The sequence below is a fragment of the Lutra lutra genome, chromosome 13 (genome assembly GCF_902655055.1).
Source record: "Lutra lutra chromosome 13, mLutLut1.2, whole genome shotgun sequence".
Taxonomy (NCBI): domain Eukaryota; kingdom Metazoa; phylum Chordata; class Mammalia; order Carnivora; family Mustelidae; genus Lutra; species Lutra lutra.
In genome coordinates this window covers 16,175,793-16,195,475 of record NC_062290.1, presented here as the reverse complement: position 1 = coordinate 16,195,475, position 19,683 = coordinate 16,175,793, and the positions used below count along the sequence as shown (strand labels likewise).

Sequence of the window (19,683 nt, the reverse complement as noted above, 5' to 3'; positions counted from 1 at the left end):
ACTGTCAGGGAAGATGTGTTTCATATATGGTGGCATGCCCCAGATAGGAAAGCATTAAAACCAGACAGGGCTTTTAGAAATAGGACCTTTGAAGGTTTCAGTGTTGTGTGCTGCTTCCATGATGCTTCGAGATGGCCATTTTGGTAGTGTTAAAAAAACAAAATTCAGTTGAGTAAATTGAAAGATCTTACTAGCCTTCTTCAGTGATTCATCAGTTGGGCCACATCCCATCTGGCAGGTGGAGAGGAATTCCAAGGAGCAGGACAGAGTGGAAGACTTTTATAGGCAGAAGGAGGTGTGTCAAGGGAGTTCTTCTAACAAGGAGTGGATTGTTTTGGGCAAGGTCACCTTCCTTTGGGGGAAGATGGGGTGGGCGTGGGGGTCCTACCAGGCGGATGACCTCACTAGTGCCAACCAGATAATTCCAGATGGACTCGTTACAGGTTACATTCCTGGGAAAGGTTGCAACTGCAATTAAGTTGAGTATTATGTCTTGGTTTGCAGATGTGGAGCTTAGCACAAGTGACTCTATTTTGGACCTATTGTCTCTTTTTTAATAGTAGTATCTGTAGGAGGGAGAAGGGGGGAGAGGGCCAGAATCCGCAAAACATCTTTGGGTGGAGAGGTGGAAACTAGGTGCTCCCTGAGAAATGGAGATGTTTTGTCCAAGGCAGCAGAAAGTGGGCTTTTCTGCCTCTTTCCATGAGTTAAATCTTCCACAAAATCTCCCCACTGTTGGGGCAGAAGACCAGGGAGCCAAGGCCCTAGGGAGGCTCAAGTCCTCTTTAGTCTTTGACTTTGGCCTTATATGTTGAATGTCCTTTGAGTTTTTCACCTTGATCTTCTGAGGCAGCAGAATGTAGGAGGTCAGATAGGTCAAAGAAGCTGTGTCATCTACTATCTATGATCTTGGCCAAGGGAGTTAACGTCTGTTAAACAGTGTTCTTAATATAAAAGGGAGGGAACTGTCTACCTTTTGTTGTGAAAATTGAGATAATGTACGCTTGCTGTGCCTGCAATAGTGTTGGGTGCATAGTATGCCCTCAATAAATGTCTGTTTCTTTCTTTCCTTTTATCCTCCTTTGATATAGGTGTAATCTTGTTTGCAGTGGTGGTGGGGGGTGTGTGTGGGAGGGACCCTGGGTATTGTTGCCAGTCACTTAGAGCTTAGTGTTAAGATTGGAGGCTCATTTAGGTAAGGAAAGGGGAGAGGGGATCAGGCATGTGGTCCTCTGTGGAGTGGGTGTAGGTCGGGGGAAAGGAGAGCCACAGAGCAGAGAAGAGGAGGATAGGTGAGAGACTGGCCTGAAGAAGAGTCTCTGCAGGAGGGCTCTCTTGGGGTCTGAACTCTCAATGACCTGAAATGTCTTGTTGCCTCTGTTGACTCATGACCACCACCGAAATTGCTTAGGGGTTTTGTACAGCATCATAATGTGTGCCCCTAGAGAGCAAAGTCTTGTCTTTCTTATTCCCTGCTGATTCTCCATTTGTGCATACAACCTGAAGCTTCCACATAGCATCAAGTAACATTTCTACTTTCAAAGATCTTGAAACTTGGTACTTATTTGGAGAGTTTTACTTTGTGTGTAAAAGAATGTGTAGTCCATTCCAGTGGATTGGTAACAATTATTATTCTAAGAACCAATAGGAAGGAACGAAAACAGTTAAGACACCTACATGCACACACATGGGAAAGGAAGAAAGGAAGGAGAGAGAAGGAGGAGGAGGAGAAGGAAGAGAAGAAGAAGAAAGGAAAGAAAGAAAAGAAAAGCCCCCAACAGACACCAAATTCTTATGTATCAAAGCTGGTCTTCATGCCCACCATGCTCACTACGGAGGCTTTCTACCATATTTGTACTGTTTAAAAAGGATCTATTTGGATGGAAAAGACTTAAATATTTTGTTGATTTCTTTCATTTCTTTTCAGCTGGACTTATTGGAGTCCCTGGAAAACCCTTGGTACTGGCCAAGAGTACTTAGAAAAAAAAAACCCCAAAACCCTGACATCATAAAGTTGCTATAGGAATTCCTGGGTTTCGCCATTTGAAATGTGGCCATTGTCAGCTCCTAAGCCCCTGAGGATAGAAAGCGTATAATCAGATGCCTCTGTATCTCTTCGATATCCAACTCTCAGTGGGGGAGAGTGCTTTCCTGGGATATCCATCCTAGGAGCTTTTAATCTGGAGCATGATATCATATTCCTGCCTAATCCTGGGGTCCAAGGGTAGAGGGAGCTCCCTAGTAAGATTTTTCAGCAAGAACTTGACATTTTTTTCTTTTTTAAAACAAATTTAATTAGTAGCATCAGTAAGATCCTTCTTGTAGAAAACAATCACAAATATTTTTAGTTTTGTGGGAATTAGTTATCGCTTCTAGAAAGACATACCTAATAGAAATTGAATTCCCTCTTTACCCTTATTAATTCTTTTGTGATGATAAAAGTGCTATATACTCTCATATTCAGGTAAAGCAAAGATAACATATAGTAGAAGGAAGGGTTTTCCATAATTTCACACAAAAAACTAACCATTGTCAACTTTCTCATATATGCTTTCAGAAATTTTCTACACGCCCACAAAGCAATATTTTTTTAAATGAACGCTAGGTTTGTGTAATATCTATGCTACTTTTGTAGTCTTTCCCTCCCCATGAATGCATTTCCACATCAGCAAGCGTAGTTTAAAACATTTTTAATGGCTATGTAGTATTTCATTATATAGGGTATAAGATATTCTCTCACAAAAGTTTTTTCCATCCATGTCAATAATTTATGATTAATGGAATATTTATTTGAATTTTCTTCTAGTACTTTTACATGTTAAGTATCATTTTCTTCATCTCATTTAGCTTTTATAAGACTATATTATTAGAGGAATCCCATGACTATCAATTGACATATCTTAGATTCACTTTTTAGTGACAGGGAGAAAATAATGAGGTAGAAGTATATGGAAGGGGAAAAGAAGTAGAATCTCAGAGCAATTAAACAGACTGAATTCCATGTTTGGATACCTGCTAAGGCATCTCCCTCACCCCCAGCTGCCACTCCTGCCAAACATTTGTGGAGTCCAGGGGGTACACAGGAAAGACCACATACTATATGTTAGAATATTTAAAAGCTTTAAATCAAGCTAACAAACTGTATAATGTTTTATCCTTTTACATTTGTCCATATAGCTGGAAGGCCAGGTTTGAGTTCAGCATCTTGGAAATTTGGGAGTTCTGAGCCAGAGCCAAGACTGTCTCCCCAGCCTACATACAGCCTGCTCTCTGCTTCTCTTTCTGCCCTTGGCTCCATCCCTCTGTGCCAAGGGCTTCACATGTACTCACCTGCGCACCCCAGCCTGTATGTCCGAGCTCTACCCACCTCTCCCCTATGCCACAGAGTCATGGGCAAGTATGTCCTGCAGGAGGACGTATCTGGAGCAGAGGCTCTGGCAGCCCCTAAAGGCAGGAATTTGGGGATCTAGGTCACTCTGGTAAATAGGGAAGTAGGCCTAGGCTTCCCTCAAACGTTGGTCCTGTAGACTCTTCACTGTGAGGGGAGAGGCGTGGCTAGACGAGGGCCTGTTAAACTTGGGGCCCAGGAAAACATCCTCCGATGCCCAGGTGTGAGTGTGATATTGCCTGCTGATTTGTCTGCTTTTGAAAAATAAAAAATAATGCTTTAAATATATCGATGCATGCAATGTGTAGAAGTTAAATAAGTCTATAGAATAAATAAGGTCCCTTTTGAGTTTTTCTCCAAATCCTTCCCTCCCTCTCCAGTATTAGTAGTTTGATATGTACACTTCCAGAGTTTTCTGGTTTTATATATATATTACATATATATACAATGTGGATATGTATGTGTATAAAATGTTTGTTTATATATATATACACACATGGGTATATGGATATATAAAAATGTATATATGTGTATATATATAATAAATGCATATGTAAGTGTATATACAGATATGTATGTATAATAAACATTTATACACATATATGTATTGGGCAAGTGTACAAAGAAATATATAATGCAAATATTTATAAATATATACTCATGTATGTGGTTTTAAAAATATAAAAAGGATCACACTATATATTTCATTCTGTAACATTTTTTCAACCAATATCTTTTCTTTAAAAGAGTTACCCATCCCATCTTGTTCTTAGAATCATACTTAGAAGTTGATTAAATTGGCAAAAGGTTGATCATTTTTGGAGGTGAGTGATAGATGCATTGGGATCCATTATATCATTCTGTTTTTTTCTTTTTTTAAAGACATGTTTGAAGTTTTCCAAAATGAAAAATAGAGATTTCTTGAAGACTACTTAAAAAAAATTTTTTTTAAACTAGTGAAAACCTTTAGCTACCTTTTTAATGGGGGAAAAGCTTGAAGATGCTCTCACCATTATTTCTGCAGCTTTATGGAAAGTGCAAGCTTCTGGCTTGGTCTTGAGCTAGGGAAGCCTGAGTGAGTCAAGGAAGGAAGAGGGTGAGCACGGGTAGCAGGTATCTGGGGTGATGGAAAGGCTTGTGTCCCCGAAAGCAAAATGGATGATTGGCCAGTGTAAGGTTTCTCTGTAACACTTTGGTATTATTTGTCCTCTGAAATAGGTTCAAGACAAGGTGTGCCCGTGGTAGGGCTGGTGGTGGAAGGAGGTCCCAATGTCATCCTCGCCGTGTGGGAAACTGTGAGGGACAAAGATCCCGTGGTGGTGTGTGACGGCACGGGCAGGGCCGCCGACCTCCTGGCCTTCACCCACAAACACCTAGCAGATGAAGGGTGAGTTGTTGACTCCTCAGCTGTCAAACCACAGTAACTATTTATTCCTCCATTTTATTCCTCCACTGAAGCTCTGTGTTTGGGTGGGCCACATATCCCGGGGAGACAGAGATTAGACAGGAATTAATTTTTCAGTGATTTTTATATGTATGGATTAATGCCCAAATGCTCTCCACTGATACAAGTTGCTGTTTCTTTCGCTGAAGAATGGCCTGCTTCTCTCAGGGGTTCTTGAACCCTGCGGGGGGTCGGAGTGGGGGTGAGGGAGCACTTCCACAGGGGAGTGAGGGAGGGGGTGCTCCTCCAGTTGCTCCATAAAGTTGAAAAAACCCTGCAGTGAGTGAGACGTGTGGGCCCCAGATCACGTTTAGGATCATTTGTCATTAGTAAGAACAGAGGAACTGGGGAAATCAGCAACCCAGCATTAAAGTATGTTCTTTTTATTAAAGGTTTTAATTCTTAAAAAAAAGAGTAAGATTTTATTTATTTATTTATTTATTTATTTATTTATTTATTTATTTATTTATTTATTTACGTGAGAGAGAAAGGGAGAGAGAGAGAGAGTACAAGCAGGGGTGAAGGAGAAGCAGACTCCCTGCTGAGCAGGGAGCCCCATGTGGGACTTGATCCTAGGATCTTGGGATCATGACTTGAGCCGAAAGTAGATGCTTAACCGCCTGAGCCACCCAGGTGCCCTAAGGTTTTAATTCTTTAGCCTTTTCAAATGAAAAAAATCTTTTTTCTAGCTATCCCTATATCTAGTGTGGTATTTCCAATTTCAAAAGTGTGGTCTTTCTCCTGTGTAAGTAAATATAATGCCTCTGAGCTAAAATATCGACTCCACCAATTTACTTAAGTAGACATGGATTGGAACTCTGTCAGCTCAGGAACCTTGCCCCAGAGTGTGTTCTTTCCAGGATCATGGCAGATCCGTCTATGCTCGCTTTGAAATTCAGCCTCTCCTGGTACCTTCCTTCCCTCTACTTCCTGCCCACTTACTCTCAGAGCAGAAGTGTCCACGGAAAGCTTCTCATTCAGAGGTGACCCACAGGTGCTCTTGCCCTGAAGTTACTGGCTTGTTCCCTTCTCTGCATTGTGCCAAGTTGTGACCTTTTCTCTCTCTCCCAGGGCCCTGCGTCCTCAGCTGAAGGAGGAGATCATCTGCATGATTCAGAACACTTTCAACTTTAGTCATAAACAGTCCAAGCACCTTTTTCAAATTCTAATGGAGTGTATGGTGCACAGGGATTCTGTGAGTATGATGAGTTGATAACTCAAACGACTTTAAAACTGATAATTTGCACCAATCATAATATCTGTTTCCACAACTTTTAAAAATAAGGACTTTTAAAATTATTTATTTTAAAAAATTATTTTTATTAACGTATAATGTATTATTTCCCCAGGGGTACAGGTCTGTGGATCATCAGGATTACACATTTCACAGCACTCACCATAGCACATACCCTCCCAGTGTCCATCACCCAGCCACCCTATCCCTCCCCCTAATCCCCCCAGCAACCCTCAGTTTGTTTCCTGAGATTAAGAGCCTCTTATGGTTTGTCTCCCTCCCGATCCCATCTTGTTTCATTTTTCCTTCCCTAATCCCCACAACCCTCTGCCCTGCCTCTCAAATTCCTCATATCAGGGAGATCATATGATAATTGTCTTGCTCTGATTGACTTATTTAGCTCAGTATAATACCCTTTGGTTCCATCCACATCTTTGCAAATGGCAAGATTTCATTTCTTTTGATGGCTGCATAGTATTCCATTGTGTGTGTGTATGTATGTATTTGTGTGTGTGTGTGTGTGTGTGTGTGTGTGACCTCTTCTTTTCCATTCATCTATTGATAGGCATCTAGGTTCTTTCCATAATTTGGCTGTTGTGGACATTGCTGCTATAAACATTCGGGTGCACATGCCCCTTTGGATCACTACATTTGTTATCTTTAGGGTGAATACCCAGTAGTGCAATTGCTGGGTCGTAGGGTAGCTCTATTTTCAACTTTTTGAGGAACCTCCATACTGTTTTCCAGAGTGATTGTACCAGCTTGCATTCCCACCAACAGTGTAGGAGGGCTTCCCTTTCTCTGCATCCTCGCCAGCATCTGTCATTTCCTAACTTGTTAATTTTAACCATTCTGACTGGTGTGAGGTGGTATCTCACTGTGGTTTTGATTTGTATTTCCCTGATGCCGAGTGATGTGGAGCACTTTTTCATGTGTCTTTGGCCATTTGGATGTCTTCTTTGCAGAAATGTCTGTTCATGTCCTCTGCCCATTTCTTGATTGGATTATTTGTTCTTTGGGTGTTGAGTTTGATAAGTTCTTTATAGATTTTGGATACTAGTTCTTTATCTGATATGTTGTTTGCAGATATCGTCTCCTATTCTGTCAGTTGTCTTTTGGCTTTGTTGATTGTTTCCTTTGCTGTGCAAAAGCTTTTGATCTTGATGAAATCCCAATAGTTCATTTTTGCCCTTGCTTCCCTTGCCTTTGGCGATGTTTCTAGGAAGAAGTTGTAGCAGTTGAGGCCAAAGAGGTTGCTGCCTGTGTTCTCCTCAAGGGTTTGGATGGATTCCTTTCTCACATTGTGGTCTTTCATCCATTTTGGGTCTATTTTTGTGTGTGGTGTAAGGAAATGGTCCAGTTTCATATTTCTGCATGTGGCTGTCCACTTTTCCCAACACCGTTTGTTGAAGAGACGGTCTTTTTTCCATTGGACAGTCTTTCCTGCTTTGTCAAAGATTAGTTGACCATAGAGTTGAGGATCTCTTTCTGGGCTCTCTATTCTGTTCCACTGATCTATGTGTCTGTTTTTGTGCCAGTACCATGCTGTCTTGATGATGACCACTTTGTAATAGAGCTTTAAGTCTGGAATTGTGATGCCACCAACCTTGGCTTTCTTTTTCAACATTCCTCTTGCTATTCGAGGTTTTTTTCTGGTTGCATAAAATTTTAGGATTATTTGTTCCATTTCTTTGAAAAAAAAATTGATGGTATTTTGATAGGGATTGCATTAAACATGTAGATTGCCTTAGGTAGCATAGACATTTTCACAATATTTGTTTTTCCAATTCATGAGCATGGAACATTTTTCCATTTTTTTGTGTCCTCCTCAATTTCTTTCATGAGTACTTTATAGTTTTCTGAGTACAGATTCTTTGCCTCTTTGGTTAGGTTTATTCCTATGTATCTTATGGTTTTGGGTGCGATTGTAAATGGGATCAACTCCTTAATTTCTCTTTCTTCTGTCTTGTTGGTATATAGAAATGAAACTGATTTCTGAATTATATCCTTAACTTTACTGAATTCTGTCTGAGTTCTAGAAGTTTTGGAGTGGAGTCTTTCAGTTTTCCACATAAAGTACTGTACCATCTGCAAAGAGTGAGAGTTTGACTTCTTCTTTGCCGATTTGGGTGCTTTTTATCTTTTTGTTGTCTGATTGCTGAGGCTAGAATTTCTAGTACTATGTTGAATAGCAATGGTGATAGTAGACATCTCTGCCATGTTCCTAACCTTGGGGGAAAGCTCTCTGTTTTTCCCCATTGAGAGTGATATTTGCTGTGGGTTTTTTCATAGATGGCTTTGATGGTATTGAGGTATGTACCCTCAATCCCTACAGTTTGAAGAGTTTTGATCAAGAAAGGATGCTGTACTTTGTCAAATGCTTTTTCAGCATCTATTGAGAGTATTATATGGCTTTTTGTTTTCGTTTTTAAGATTTTATTTACTTATTTAACAGAGAGGGAGACTCCAAGCAGGGAGAGCAGCAGACAGAGTGGGAGGGAGAAGCAGGCTCCCTGCTGAGCCAGGAGCTGGATGTGGAACTCAATCCCAGGATCATGACCTGAGCCACCTAGGAGTCCCGAGAGTATCATATGGTTCTTGTTCTTTCTTTTATTAATGGATTGTATCACATTGATTGATTTGTGGATGTTGAACCAACCTTGCAGCCCAGGAATAAATCCCACTTGGTTGTGGTGAATAATCCTTTAAATGTACTGTTGGATCCTATTGGCTAGTATTTTCATGAGAATTTTTGCATCTGTGTTCATCAAGGATATTGGTCTGTAATTCTCCTTTTTAAACCCAATCTGGTTTTGGGATCAAGGTAATTCTGCCCTCATAAAATGAGTTTGGAAGTTTTCCTTCCATTTCTATTTTTTGGAACAGTTTTGGGAGAATAGGTATACTTCTTTAAATGTTTGGTAGAATTCCCCTGGGAAGCCATCTGGCCCTAGACTCTTGTTTGTTGGGAGATTTTTGATGACTGCTTCAATCTCCTAATTGGTTATGGGTCTGTTCAGGTTTTCTGTTTCTTCCTGGGTCAGTTTTGATAGTTTATATGTCTCTAGGAATGCATCCATTTCTTCCAGATTGTCAAATTTGCTGGCATATGGTTGCTTATAATATGTACTTATAATTGTTTATATTCTTTGGTGTTTGTTGTGATTTCTCCTCTTCCGTGCATGATTTTTATTGTTTTAGGTTCTTTCTCTTTTCTTTTTGATAAGTCTGCCCAGTGGTTTATCAATCTTACTAATTCTTTCAAAGAACCAGCTCCTAGTTTTGTTGATTTGTTCTACTGTTCTTTTGGTTTCTATTTCATTGATTTCTGCTTTGATCTTTATGATTTCTCTTCTCCTGCTGAGTTTAGGCTTTTTTTGCTGTTCTTTTTCCAGCTCTTTTAGGTGTAGGGTTAGGTTGTGTACTTGAGACCATTCTTGTTTATTGAGAAAGGCTTGTATGCTATATACTTTGCTCTCAAGACCACCTTTGCTGTGTCGCAGATTTTGAACAGTTGTGTTTTCATTTTCATTTGTTCCCATGAATTTTTTTAGTTCTTCTTTAATTTCCTGGTTGACCCATCCATTACTTAGTAGGATGCTCTTTAGCCTCCATGTATTTGAGTTCTTTTCAACTTTTCCTCTTGTGATTGAGTTCTAGCTTCAGAGCATTGTGGTCTGAAAATATGCACGGCATGATCCCAATCTTTTGGTACCAGTTGACACCTGATTTGTGGCCCAGGATACATTCAGGAGAATGTTCCATGTGAGAAGATGTGTATCTGTTGCTTTGGAATGGAATGTTCTTAATATATCTGTGATGTCCATCTGGTCCAATGTGTCATTTAAGGCCTTTATTTCCTTGTTAATCTTTTGCTTATATGATCTGTCCAATTCAGTGAGGGGGGTGTTAAAGTTCTCTTCTATTATTGTATTATTGTCAGTGTGTTTCTTTGATTTTGTTTTTAATTGGTTTATATAATTGATTGCTCCCTTGTTAGGGACATAGATATTTAAAATTGTTAGATCTTGTTGGACAGACCCTTTAAGTATGATAAAGTGCCCTTCCTCATCTCTTATTATAGTCATTGGTATAAGATCTAATTTATCTGATAGAAGAATTGCTACCCCAACTTTCTTTTGATCTCCATTAGCATGGTAAATAGTTTTCCACCCCCTCACTTTAAATCTGGAGGTGTCTTTGGGTCTAAAATGAGTTTCTTGTAGATAGCATATTGATGGATTTTGTTTTTTTATCCATTCTGATACCCTGTGTCTTTTGATTGGGGCATTTACATTCAGGATAACTATTGAAAGATATGAATTTAATGCTATTGTATTGCCTGTAAGCTGTTACTGTATATTGTCTCTGTTCCTCTCTGGTATGTTACTTTTAGGCTCGCTTTCTGCTTAGAGGACCCCTTTCAATATTTCCTGTAGGGCTGGTTTGGTGTTTGCAAATTCTTTTAGTTTTTGTTTGTCTTGGAAGATTTTTATCTCTCCTTCTATTTTCAATGATAGCCTAGATGGTTATAGTATTCTTGGCTGCATATTTTTCTTGTTTAGTGCTCTGAATATATCATGCCAGTCCTCAATCCTTTCTGGCCTGCCGTCAGTCTGCTCTTTGTACCATTGTATGTTACAGACTTCTTGTCCTGAGCTGCTTTCAGGATTTTCTCTTTGTTGCTAAGATTTGTAAGTTTTACTATTAGATGATGGATTATGAACGTATTTTTACTGATTTTGAGGGTGGTTCTCTGTGACTCCTGGATGTTGATACTTGTCCCCTTTGTCATATTAGGATACTTCTCTATTATAATTTGCTCCAATATACCTTCTGCCCCTCTCTCTCTTCTTCCAGGTTCCCAATTATTCTAATATTGTTTCATCTTATGGTATCACTTATCTCTCAGATTCTCTGCTCGTGGTCCAGTAGTTGTCTCTTTTGCTCAGCTTCTTTATTCTCCATCATTTGTTCTTCTATATCACTAATTGTCTCTTCTGCTCCATTTATCGTAGCAGTAAGAGCCTCCATTTTTTATTGCACCTCATTAATAGCTTTTTAAAATTTCAACTTGGTTAAATTTTAATTCTTTTATTTCTCCAGAAAGGGATTTTATTTCTCCAGAAAGATTCTCTAATAGATATGCCTTTTTTGAGCCCAGCTAGTACCTTGATAATCATCATTCTGAACTATAGTTCTAACATTACCAATGTCTGTATTGATTAGGTCCCTAGCTATTGATACTACCTCTTATTCTTTTTTTTTTTCTTTGTGGTGAGTATTTCTGCCTTGTCATTTTATCCAGATATGAATACATGAATGAGAGAGTGAAATACTAATAGGTTTACAAAGACCCCAGGAAAATATACACTAACCAAATTAGAAGAGACCTGAAACTGGGGGGAAATAAAAGGGGAAAAATAAAAACTAGTGTGTGTGTGTGTCTGTGTGTGTGTGTGTGTGTGTGTGTGTGTGTGTGTATGTATATATATGTATGTATGTATGAATGTGTGTGTGTGTGTGTGTGTGTGTATATATATATATATATATATATATATATATATATATATATATATTAGATTGGTGGATAGATGTATTCTCATCTCTTAGAAGAAACTACCTCCCAAAATTTTAAAGATAGAAAAAAAATGTATATGTATGCAAAAGTAAGAGTTAACACAATGAAGGGATAGAATATGATTGTAAAGATGAAAATTTAAAAAGATTTTAAAAAAGGAATTGCTATAAGTTAGTTGGAAAAAGAAGAAAAAAAAAGAATGTGATCAGTCTGGAGGTAGATTTGGGTATGTTTTGATCTGTTAAAAGAAATTGTATCCCAATTTTAAAGAAAAAGAACTTATACAAAAAATAAGGTTAAATACAATGAAGGGATAAAATATGACTATAACAATTAAAATTTTAAAAGTTGTTTTTAAAAGGTATTGATAATAGTTAAAAAGAACATTAGAAGAGGAAAGAGGAAAAGTTAAAAAAATAGAATAAGAAAAAAAATTTTTTTTAATTTAACTTAGCAGGACTAAAAGATCATGAGAAAAAGCCATGAATTCTATATGTTGCTTTCCCCTAGCTCTGGATTTCTGCAGTTCTCGTTGATAGGTAAACTTGGTCTTGGCTGGATGTTCTTGCTGATCTCCTGGGGTGGGGCCTGTTGCAGTGATTTTCAAATGTCTTTGCCCGAGGTGGAATTGCACCACTCTTGCCAGGGGCCAGGCTCAGTAATCTGCTTGGGTTCAGTCTTGGGAGATTTTATTCTCTGAATGCTTTCTGTAGAGCTTTGGAGGACGGGAATGAAGATGGTAACCTCCCAATCTCTGGCCTGGAGGAGCCGAGTGCTCAGAGCCCCCCTCCTCAGTGCACCCTCAGAAAAAAGCAGTCACTCCCTCCCATTTCCCTGGTCTCTGGCCATGCTCTGTGCTCACCTGCCTGTGACTGAGCATTTCTATCTCTGGTGCACGTCCCTGTTTGGAGTCTCCAAACCCAGCAGATTCCTGCCACACACTTGCATGCCACTTCTGGAGGAGGAAGGAGGGGGGTCTCTCCGGATCTGCCACTTGTGGGGTCCCTGCTCGAAGAGCAGTGGTTGGGCTGTGCCTCGTATCACAGTTTAAGGTAACCCCGAGCTGAGAACCCACTCCTTGGCTCCATCTCTGTAGCTGGCCTCCCCATTGCAATACCTGGGAGCTCTGCCAAACTCAGACATCCCCGGTCTTTCTGTGACCCCATGGGTCCTGAGACCACAGTGTCCCCATGAGGGCTCCCCCCACACTTAGCCACTGAAGCAACATCCCTCAGTGAAGTGGACTTCTAAAAGTTCTGATTTTGTGCTCCACTGCTCCACTGCTTGCCAGGAGCTAGCCGTCTGCCCACGGTTTATCTTCCTGTCACTTCACATTCACTTCTCCGCATGTCCTCCCTTATAGAAAGTGGTAGATTTTCTGTTCCTAGAATTGCTGCTCTTCTTCTCTTCATCTCCTGTTGAGTTTGTAGGTGTTGGGAATGGTTTGATAACTATCTAGCTGAACTCCTGGGACCTAATGCTATTTCAGTCTCCTACACCTCTGCCATCTTGCTTCCTCCTAAAAATAAGGTTTTTTTTTAAAAAAAAAAAAAAAAGATTTTATAGTTTCAAGTAATCTCTACACCAATGTGGGACTTGAACTCATGACCTGGAGATCAAGAGTCTTGAGGTCAAGATCAATGCTCTTCTACCTGAGCCAGCCAGGCGCCCCCAAAATAAGGAGTTTTTAATTTTAATTTGATTGTATATAACTCTGTAGTAGTTTGACCCTTAGTTGAGTAAACTTGGCTTTTTATTCCCTCCTGTGACCACCTCTCCAAAATGCTTCAAATTTCAGACTGCAGTTAGGAAAACAACAACAAAACTCAGGGTACCAATATTACAGAAAAATGACCATATTTAGTGATGATCACACCTAAATATTGTCAGAGGGTAAAAGAACAGCTCCATGTGAAGTCCTGTCTGCTGGCTTAGATGACTGTATCAGAGCACCCAAGGACATCCTGCAGGAGATCTGTAGGGATGCAATGAACAATGGGAAGTCTGAGATTATACTCTGGGACAGAAAATGGAGGCTGCAAACTAGGGGCTGTCAACATAATGTAGATTCAGGAAAAGATTTTAGGTTTTTAGGGTATTTTGATCAAAATTTTGATCAATGACTTGGATGAGATGAAGCCAACAATTCTAGTAAATATGCCAATATGTCATGATTCATAGTGATCTTTCCAGATTTCAAAGGCTAGACCACATCATTCAAGATTTTGGTAATACTTAACCACTTGGCCTCAAAAAAAAGAATCCAAAAAAAATTTTTCAATAAGAAATGAACATCTTAAAGAGATCACCCTTATATTTGTTTCTTCCCATCATCAAAGAGAGTAATGAAGGGTGTAATGATTTTAAGAGGGGACTAGAGTAGGTGCTGAAGGGTTTGCCCATCTAAGGAATTAGGTCCTCAGCTCCTGCATAATTGAGAATTGATTTTATTCATGCACATAGAGGGGTGGTTAGTTGGAGGGAACCAGTACCTGAATTGTGGAAGCATAGTTTTTCTACCTTTATGGGACCTTGGAGATTATTTAGTGGGTTCTTCTCACCTTGTGGATAAGAAATCTGAGATGCAGTGTGGATAAGAAATGTGAGATTCAGTGGCATTAAGATGTTTCCCTCAGGGGCGCCTGGGTGGCTCAGTGGGTTGAGCCGCTGCCTTCGGCTCGGGTCTTGGTCTCAGGGTCCTGGGATCGAGCCCCTCATCGGGCTCTCTGCTCCACAGGGAGCCTGCTTCCCCCTCTTTCTCTGCCTGCTGCTCTGCCTACTTGTGATCTCTCTCTCTCTCTGTCAAATAAATAAATATTTAAAAAAAAAAAAAAGATGTTTCCCTTAGACTGGCTAGTTAGTAGTGTATCTGGGCTTGCCAGACATGGCTCTTTGTGTTGAATAGTTCCCTTTACTATATAAAACATATTTTTACTTAGATACATTTATTAACATTCATTAACAACAGGCAAACTTTTTTTCTTTTTATTTATTTATTTATTTATTTATTTGAGGAGAAGGGGGGCAAAGGGGGAGAGAATCGTGAGCAGATTCTGCGCTGAGCATGGAGCCCCACACAGGGCTTGATCTTAGACCCTGAGATCATTACCTGAGCCAAAACCAAGAGTTAGGCACTCAACCAATCAATTGAGCCACCAGGCACTTTTACAATCATAAACAAAAGCCTTTTCCGTCTTACAAAAATTAGTATCATGGCAGGAGGCAGGAGGCACTATGGATTTCACAATGTGTACATTGTGAAGACCGTCTGTCCTGCTCTTTCTACTTGTTTATTGGGCACATTGTAATTGCCTCACTTGTTTTACGATGAATCCTTGAGGACTCATCTCTCATTAACAAGCAAAAATCTTAGTCTCTAAAGTAAGGTGAGCAGAAGGATGTCCTATGGTATCTCTTCAAAAGGAATGCTTTTTTTTTTCTTTTCATTATCATTAGGAATTGACAATGAGTTTCTTTTCATTCTAGCCTGTACTTGGTAAATTCAGTGTAGTAATGTGTTACCATGTGTTTCCTGTATTCCGTGTAAGAAATTCCATGGATTTCTTGAGTTCCCCCCCCCCCCACTGAGTGTTCACAATTCTCCATTACCCTATTTAAAAAGTTTTCTGTAAAGTAAAAAGGGAGAGTAATCAAGAAGATTAAGTCTCAAGTTTCTCAACTCATTAGCTGTAGAGCACATTTTGTGGGGACTTTTTGAAAACCTTTCTTGACTAGTTCCCAAAATGTATGGCTTCCTACTTTTCAACTGTTACAGATTACCATATTTGATGCTGATTCCGAGGAGTCTCAAGACCTTGATTTAGCAATCCTAACAGCTCTGCTCAAGGGTGAGTGTCTGAAGAGGGTTACATCTCTTCCACATTTCCTCTTTTCATTTTCCATGGAAATTGTTTTTTTTTTCATGTTGCTATTTTAAATTAAATATATGATCCCTTCTTTTAAACTAGGCACAAATTTAACAGCATCAGAACAATTAAATCTGGCGATGACTTGGGACAGAATGGACATAGCCAAGAAACACATCCTGATTTATGGACAACATTGGAAGGTAGAGTGAAGATGAAGTTATTTGGGAAAAATATTTTGTGTTGGCTTATTGGATGGGTGGCTCAAAAGAAAAAAATTGGAGGATAGATAGATTGGTTTGGGAGGTGCGTGGAGGTAGCTTCTGTGTAGCTGGGTGCCCACATATGCCTGAGACATTTCTCTCATCAACTTTGCCTCCCTAAAGTCCTTTTTTTCCCCTCAGGCTCTGCAGCCTAATTGAAACTGGCAAATGAAGTTGGGAGAAGGACAGAATGGAAGGATATTTTATTTATTTTTTTATATGGCTGTATTTTTATATTGTTATTTAAAACTTGAAGCTCTTCTTATTTTTCATTAAAGTGTGATATGTACTCAAATGAGTGAAAACAGAAGAGCAGAAAGAAGAAAGTTACTTATAGTGCTAATGATAATCACTATTAACATTCCATTTTTAAAGATTGCAATTGTGACTGTACCCCAGGTATAATACATGCATATTAGTTAAAACATCTAATGGTACTAAAAGAAAACTAAAATAACAGTAGTTCCCTGCCCTGCTACTTATAAGAGTAAAGTATTTTTGACATTTTTGGATTGTATTGACATTTATAAATCTCCATAGTTTTAAATAGCAAGTCATATTGCTGTTTTCTGATTCATTCATTTTAGAGTCCTCTCAACATTTCTATCTGTGGTCCTGTCCTCACTGCTACAATCTGGACTGGTTGCCTGCTGTTCCTGATTTTGGGCTGTCCTCTGAGATCTACCGTCATATTGGAGATTCCCTTTGCCTCTCTCCTGTGTTAGAAACCCCGCTTTCTTTATCCTGTGTCATCTTCCCTGGTTTACTCCTTTATTTTAATGGGGTTCATCTTTAGTAGCTTTCTGAGAAAGGAAACATGGAAGATAAACATTTTGAGGACTTACACGTTTGGATATATTTCAATTAAAGATCAGAACTAATTTGCCTGAAGAAATTTGAATGGTTAGCTGCTAGCATTCAACTTTTCTGATTTTTTGTTTGTTTGGACCATTTTTTTTTTTTTCCCTCTCTGGAAGTTCAAACAAATATCTTTCCAGTGTTTTGAGATTTCACAATGCTGTGTGCTATTATGAGTCTTTATATCCATTATGCTGGGCTCATGCTTTCAGTTTAGGAATTATGGGTTTCCATGCTGGGAAATTACCTTCCTGTTTTCTCTGTTTTCTTTCTGGAAGTCATAGCATTTAAATGTTGGACCTAAGGACTGCTCCTCTAATCTTATCTTTTTCCTTTTATCTTCCATATTTTTCTTTTGTTGATTTCTTCAACTTTAATTTTCATGCCTTATATGGAGCTTTTGGTTTCTGGTAGCATACTATTAATTTCTGTGAGCAAATTTTTTTTTTTTTTTTAAAGAATCCTGAATGTAATATCTTATTTCACTGAGAATATTAATGACCGTTCTTTCGAAGTTTTCTTCTTCTTGCATTGTCTGAGTCTTACTGATTGATGTTTTGTGGTGTGTTTATTCTGGACTTTTTATTTAAGAGTGAAGGAGAGAAAGCTCTTTAGAAATTTGGACCCTGAAGCCTTCACTTCTTTACCTCAGCAGGTGTACCCTCATCTTGTGGCTGCTCTTTGCAGAAAGACTTTTTATGTGTTTTCACATTAGTGAAATCAACATTTTTGCCTCCCTGGTATAAACTCATGGTAGACAAATGCTTTCGTAGATTGCAAGTAGTCTTTCCAGGTCACAATTCTATAACAGTGTTAGGGAACAAAACTAATTGTCATCATTATGTCATCATGCCAACAAAAAGAATTGTCAGAGGCAATTCTATTCACAGCAAGATAAATTGGATTTCTAAGCTATGATTTCCATTGTATTCCCACTATGGATCATGAAAGGGATTCTGATGTGCATGGCAGTCAGGCTGCTTACTTATACAGTGAAGTCCAGCTTGATGCTGGATCCATCATCCTTCTCTTCCCAAGGGAGGACAGAAGCACAACAAAAGCATAATTGTAGACCACCATCTAATGGAAGGGGTTAATGAGGAGACACAACTCTACATATCAGTATAAACATTCAAAGACTAGGAGAGAATAATCCATTCCCTAAGAGAATTAGACATCACTGTGAATTATCCAATTTCTCAATGTGGAGATTTATGAGTATATGAGGCTCTCTCTCTCTTTCATAGTACTTTTTGGATATATACATATATAAAACTATTTCAGAATGTAAACCACCATCAATAAACATAATTCTATCTCACCTCTTGAAAAAAAAAAAAAAAAAGAAATTTGGACCCTGTAGGTGAGACTTTACTATAGGTTTGAGCTTCACAGAGGAGTGATGTGGCCTCTATTTGTTGGGGGGGACCAGAGATGACAGCATAGTCCTGCCTTTTCTCTTAGTCCCTTTACTGAAAAGAATCCTCTAATCCCCTACCTGGATAAGGTAAAACCTTGGTGCTAGTGTTAATGGAAGTCAATTGGGGAAGGTCTCAACATTAGGGATTCAGTATATACACATTTATTTCATCCTGAAGCTGCCAGAATTCTGTGGCATAGATTTGTTTGGTTCTCGGCTTTTTCTAGTTTCAGTTTCTGGGGACTTTCATCTTCTCGTTTTCTGGGGGACAGTTAAGCCAATTACCACTTGACCATCTGCTTTCCAACTTCCAAAATATGACACTCTGGACCCGCTTGTTTTTGTGGATTCATTTCTTTTAAAAAATCCTTTTACAATTATTTTACTGAAATTTTAGGTCAGAGTAGAAGTAAATGAGTGTGTTCAATTTCCCTTATATGTTTAGAAACTGGGTATAGTCTAAATATAAAAATGCCAAGTTAAAAGAACAACAACAAAAGAAACCTTGAATTTTATTTTTTAGAATTGCATTAAACCTATACATCAATGTGGGAAGCAATGAGATCTTTACAATTATCTGTCTCTGGTACAAGAACGGATTTACTTCTGCAAGTATCTTTTATGCCTTTAAGTTCACTTTTTGTTATTTCTTCCATCAGGTCCTGAACATTTCTTAGTAAGAGTGTATTTTATGATTGTTACTTTCTTAATTATCTCTCTTATTTATTTCTACCTTCTGAAGGCTGGTGCACTGGAACAAGCAATGTTAGATGCCTTAGTGATGGATCGAGTGGATTTTGTGAAGCTCTTAATAGAATATGGAGTGAACCTCCATCGCTTTCTTACCATCCCCCGACTGGAGGAGCTCTATAACACAGTGAGTATTGGAACATTCCATCAGTCGCCTCCCTTAAGATTCACTTATTAATTAGCTTAATATTTAGCTGAAGCTAAATTATTGAATGAAAGAAAGTCTTCTTGAATATTGACATACAAAGATTGTTAAGAGCCCGATTTCTCAACCAGAGGACAAACATTCTTACCAAATGCATTTTATCATTTCTGCATTTCTTATTTTAATTAATTACACAGAGTAGAAACAAACCAAGTTAAGAAAACACAACAGGAAGACCATAATTAAAGCCAGTGATGTAAATAAGAACAAATTGCTTTTATTGAATTGTTGGAAGCATCTTGACCTACAGCCACTGTTAAAATTCTATTCCTGCAACTTTCCTATGCAGACCCTTTATTGAAACCAGACCAGCTTACTCATTGTAAAAGCACTAATTGCTCAAGCCAAGTGCCCTTCTTGCAATGTCCTTCTTTGTTCTTTGAATCTTAGCCTTTCTTTAAAGCCCTCTTCAAGCTCTGTTTGAATACTCCAGTTTACAGTGATCTATTCCTATGGTACAAATTTTTTTGCAACTCTTTCCAAGCACACATCTTCGTAATTATTTTTTCATGTAAGTCCCCCCTCTTCAATTAGACTGTAAAAACTTTGAACAAAGTACTTAAATTCTTCATTGACTCCCTCAAAAGCTGAATTGAACGTAGAGTGTTCAGTAAGTAATTGTTGATGGAATGTAATTGTGTGATGGATGGGGTTTGTAATGGTGTAGTTTATAT

At 38.8% G+C, this 19,683-nt stretch overlaps 1 protein-coding gene across 8 annotated transcripts in view; it reads left to right on the top strand.

The window, feature by feature from the left end:
* The window catches only part of TRPM6 (transient receptor potential cation channel subfamily M member 6), a 169,778-nt gene that overhangs the window by 68,586 nt on the left and 81,509 nt on the right, over positions 1-19,683 (top strand). For all 8 annotated transcript variants that reach the window (XR_007122282.1, XM_047700123.1, XM_047700122.1 and 5 more), the window contains 5 exons: positions 4,607-4,775; positions 5,904-6,027; positions 15,423-15,495; positions 15,616-15,716; positions 18,797-18,931. Coding sequence is in view for 7 of the 8 variants with exons in the window: in XM_047700123.1 (XP_047556079.1) it covers positions 4,607-4,775; positions 5,904-6,027; positions 15,423-15,495; positions 15,616-15,716; positions 18,797-18,931 (602 nt within the window). In the remaining variant the exon portion in view is untranslated. The remainder of the gene's footprint in view (positions 1-4,606; positions 4,776-5,903; positions 6,028-15,422; positions 15,496-15,615; positions 15,717-18,796; positions 18,932-19,683) is intronic.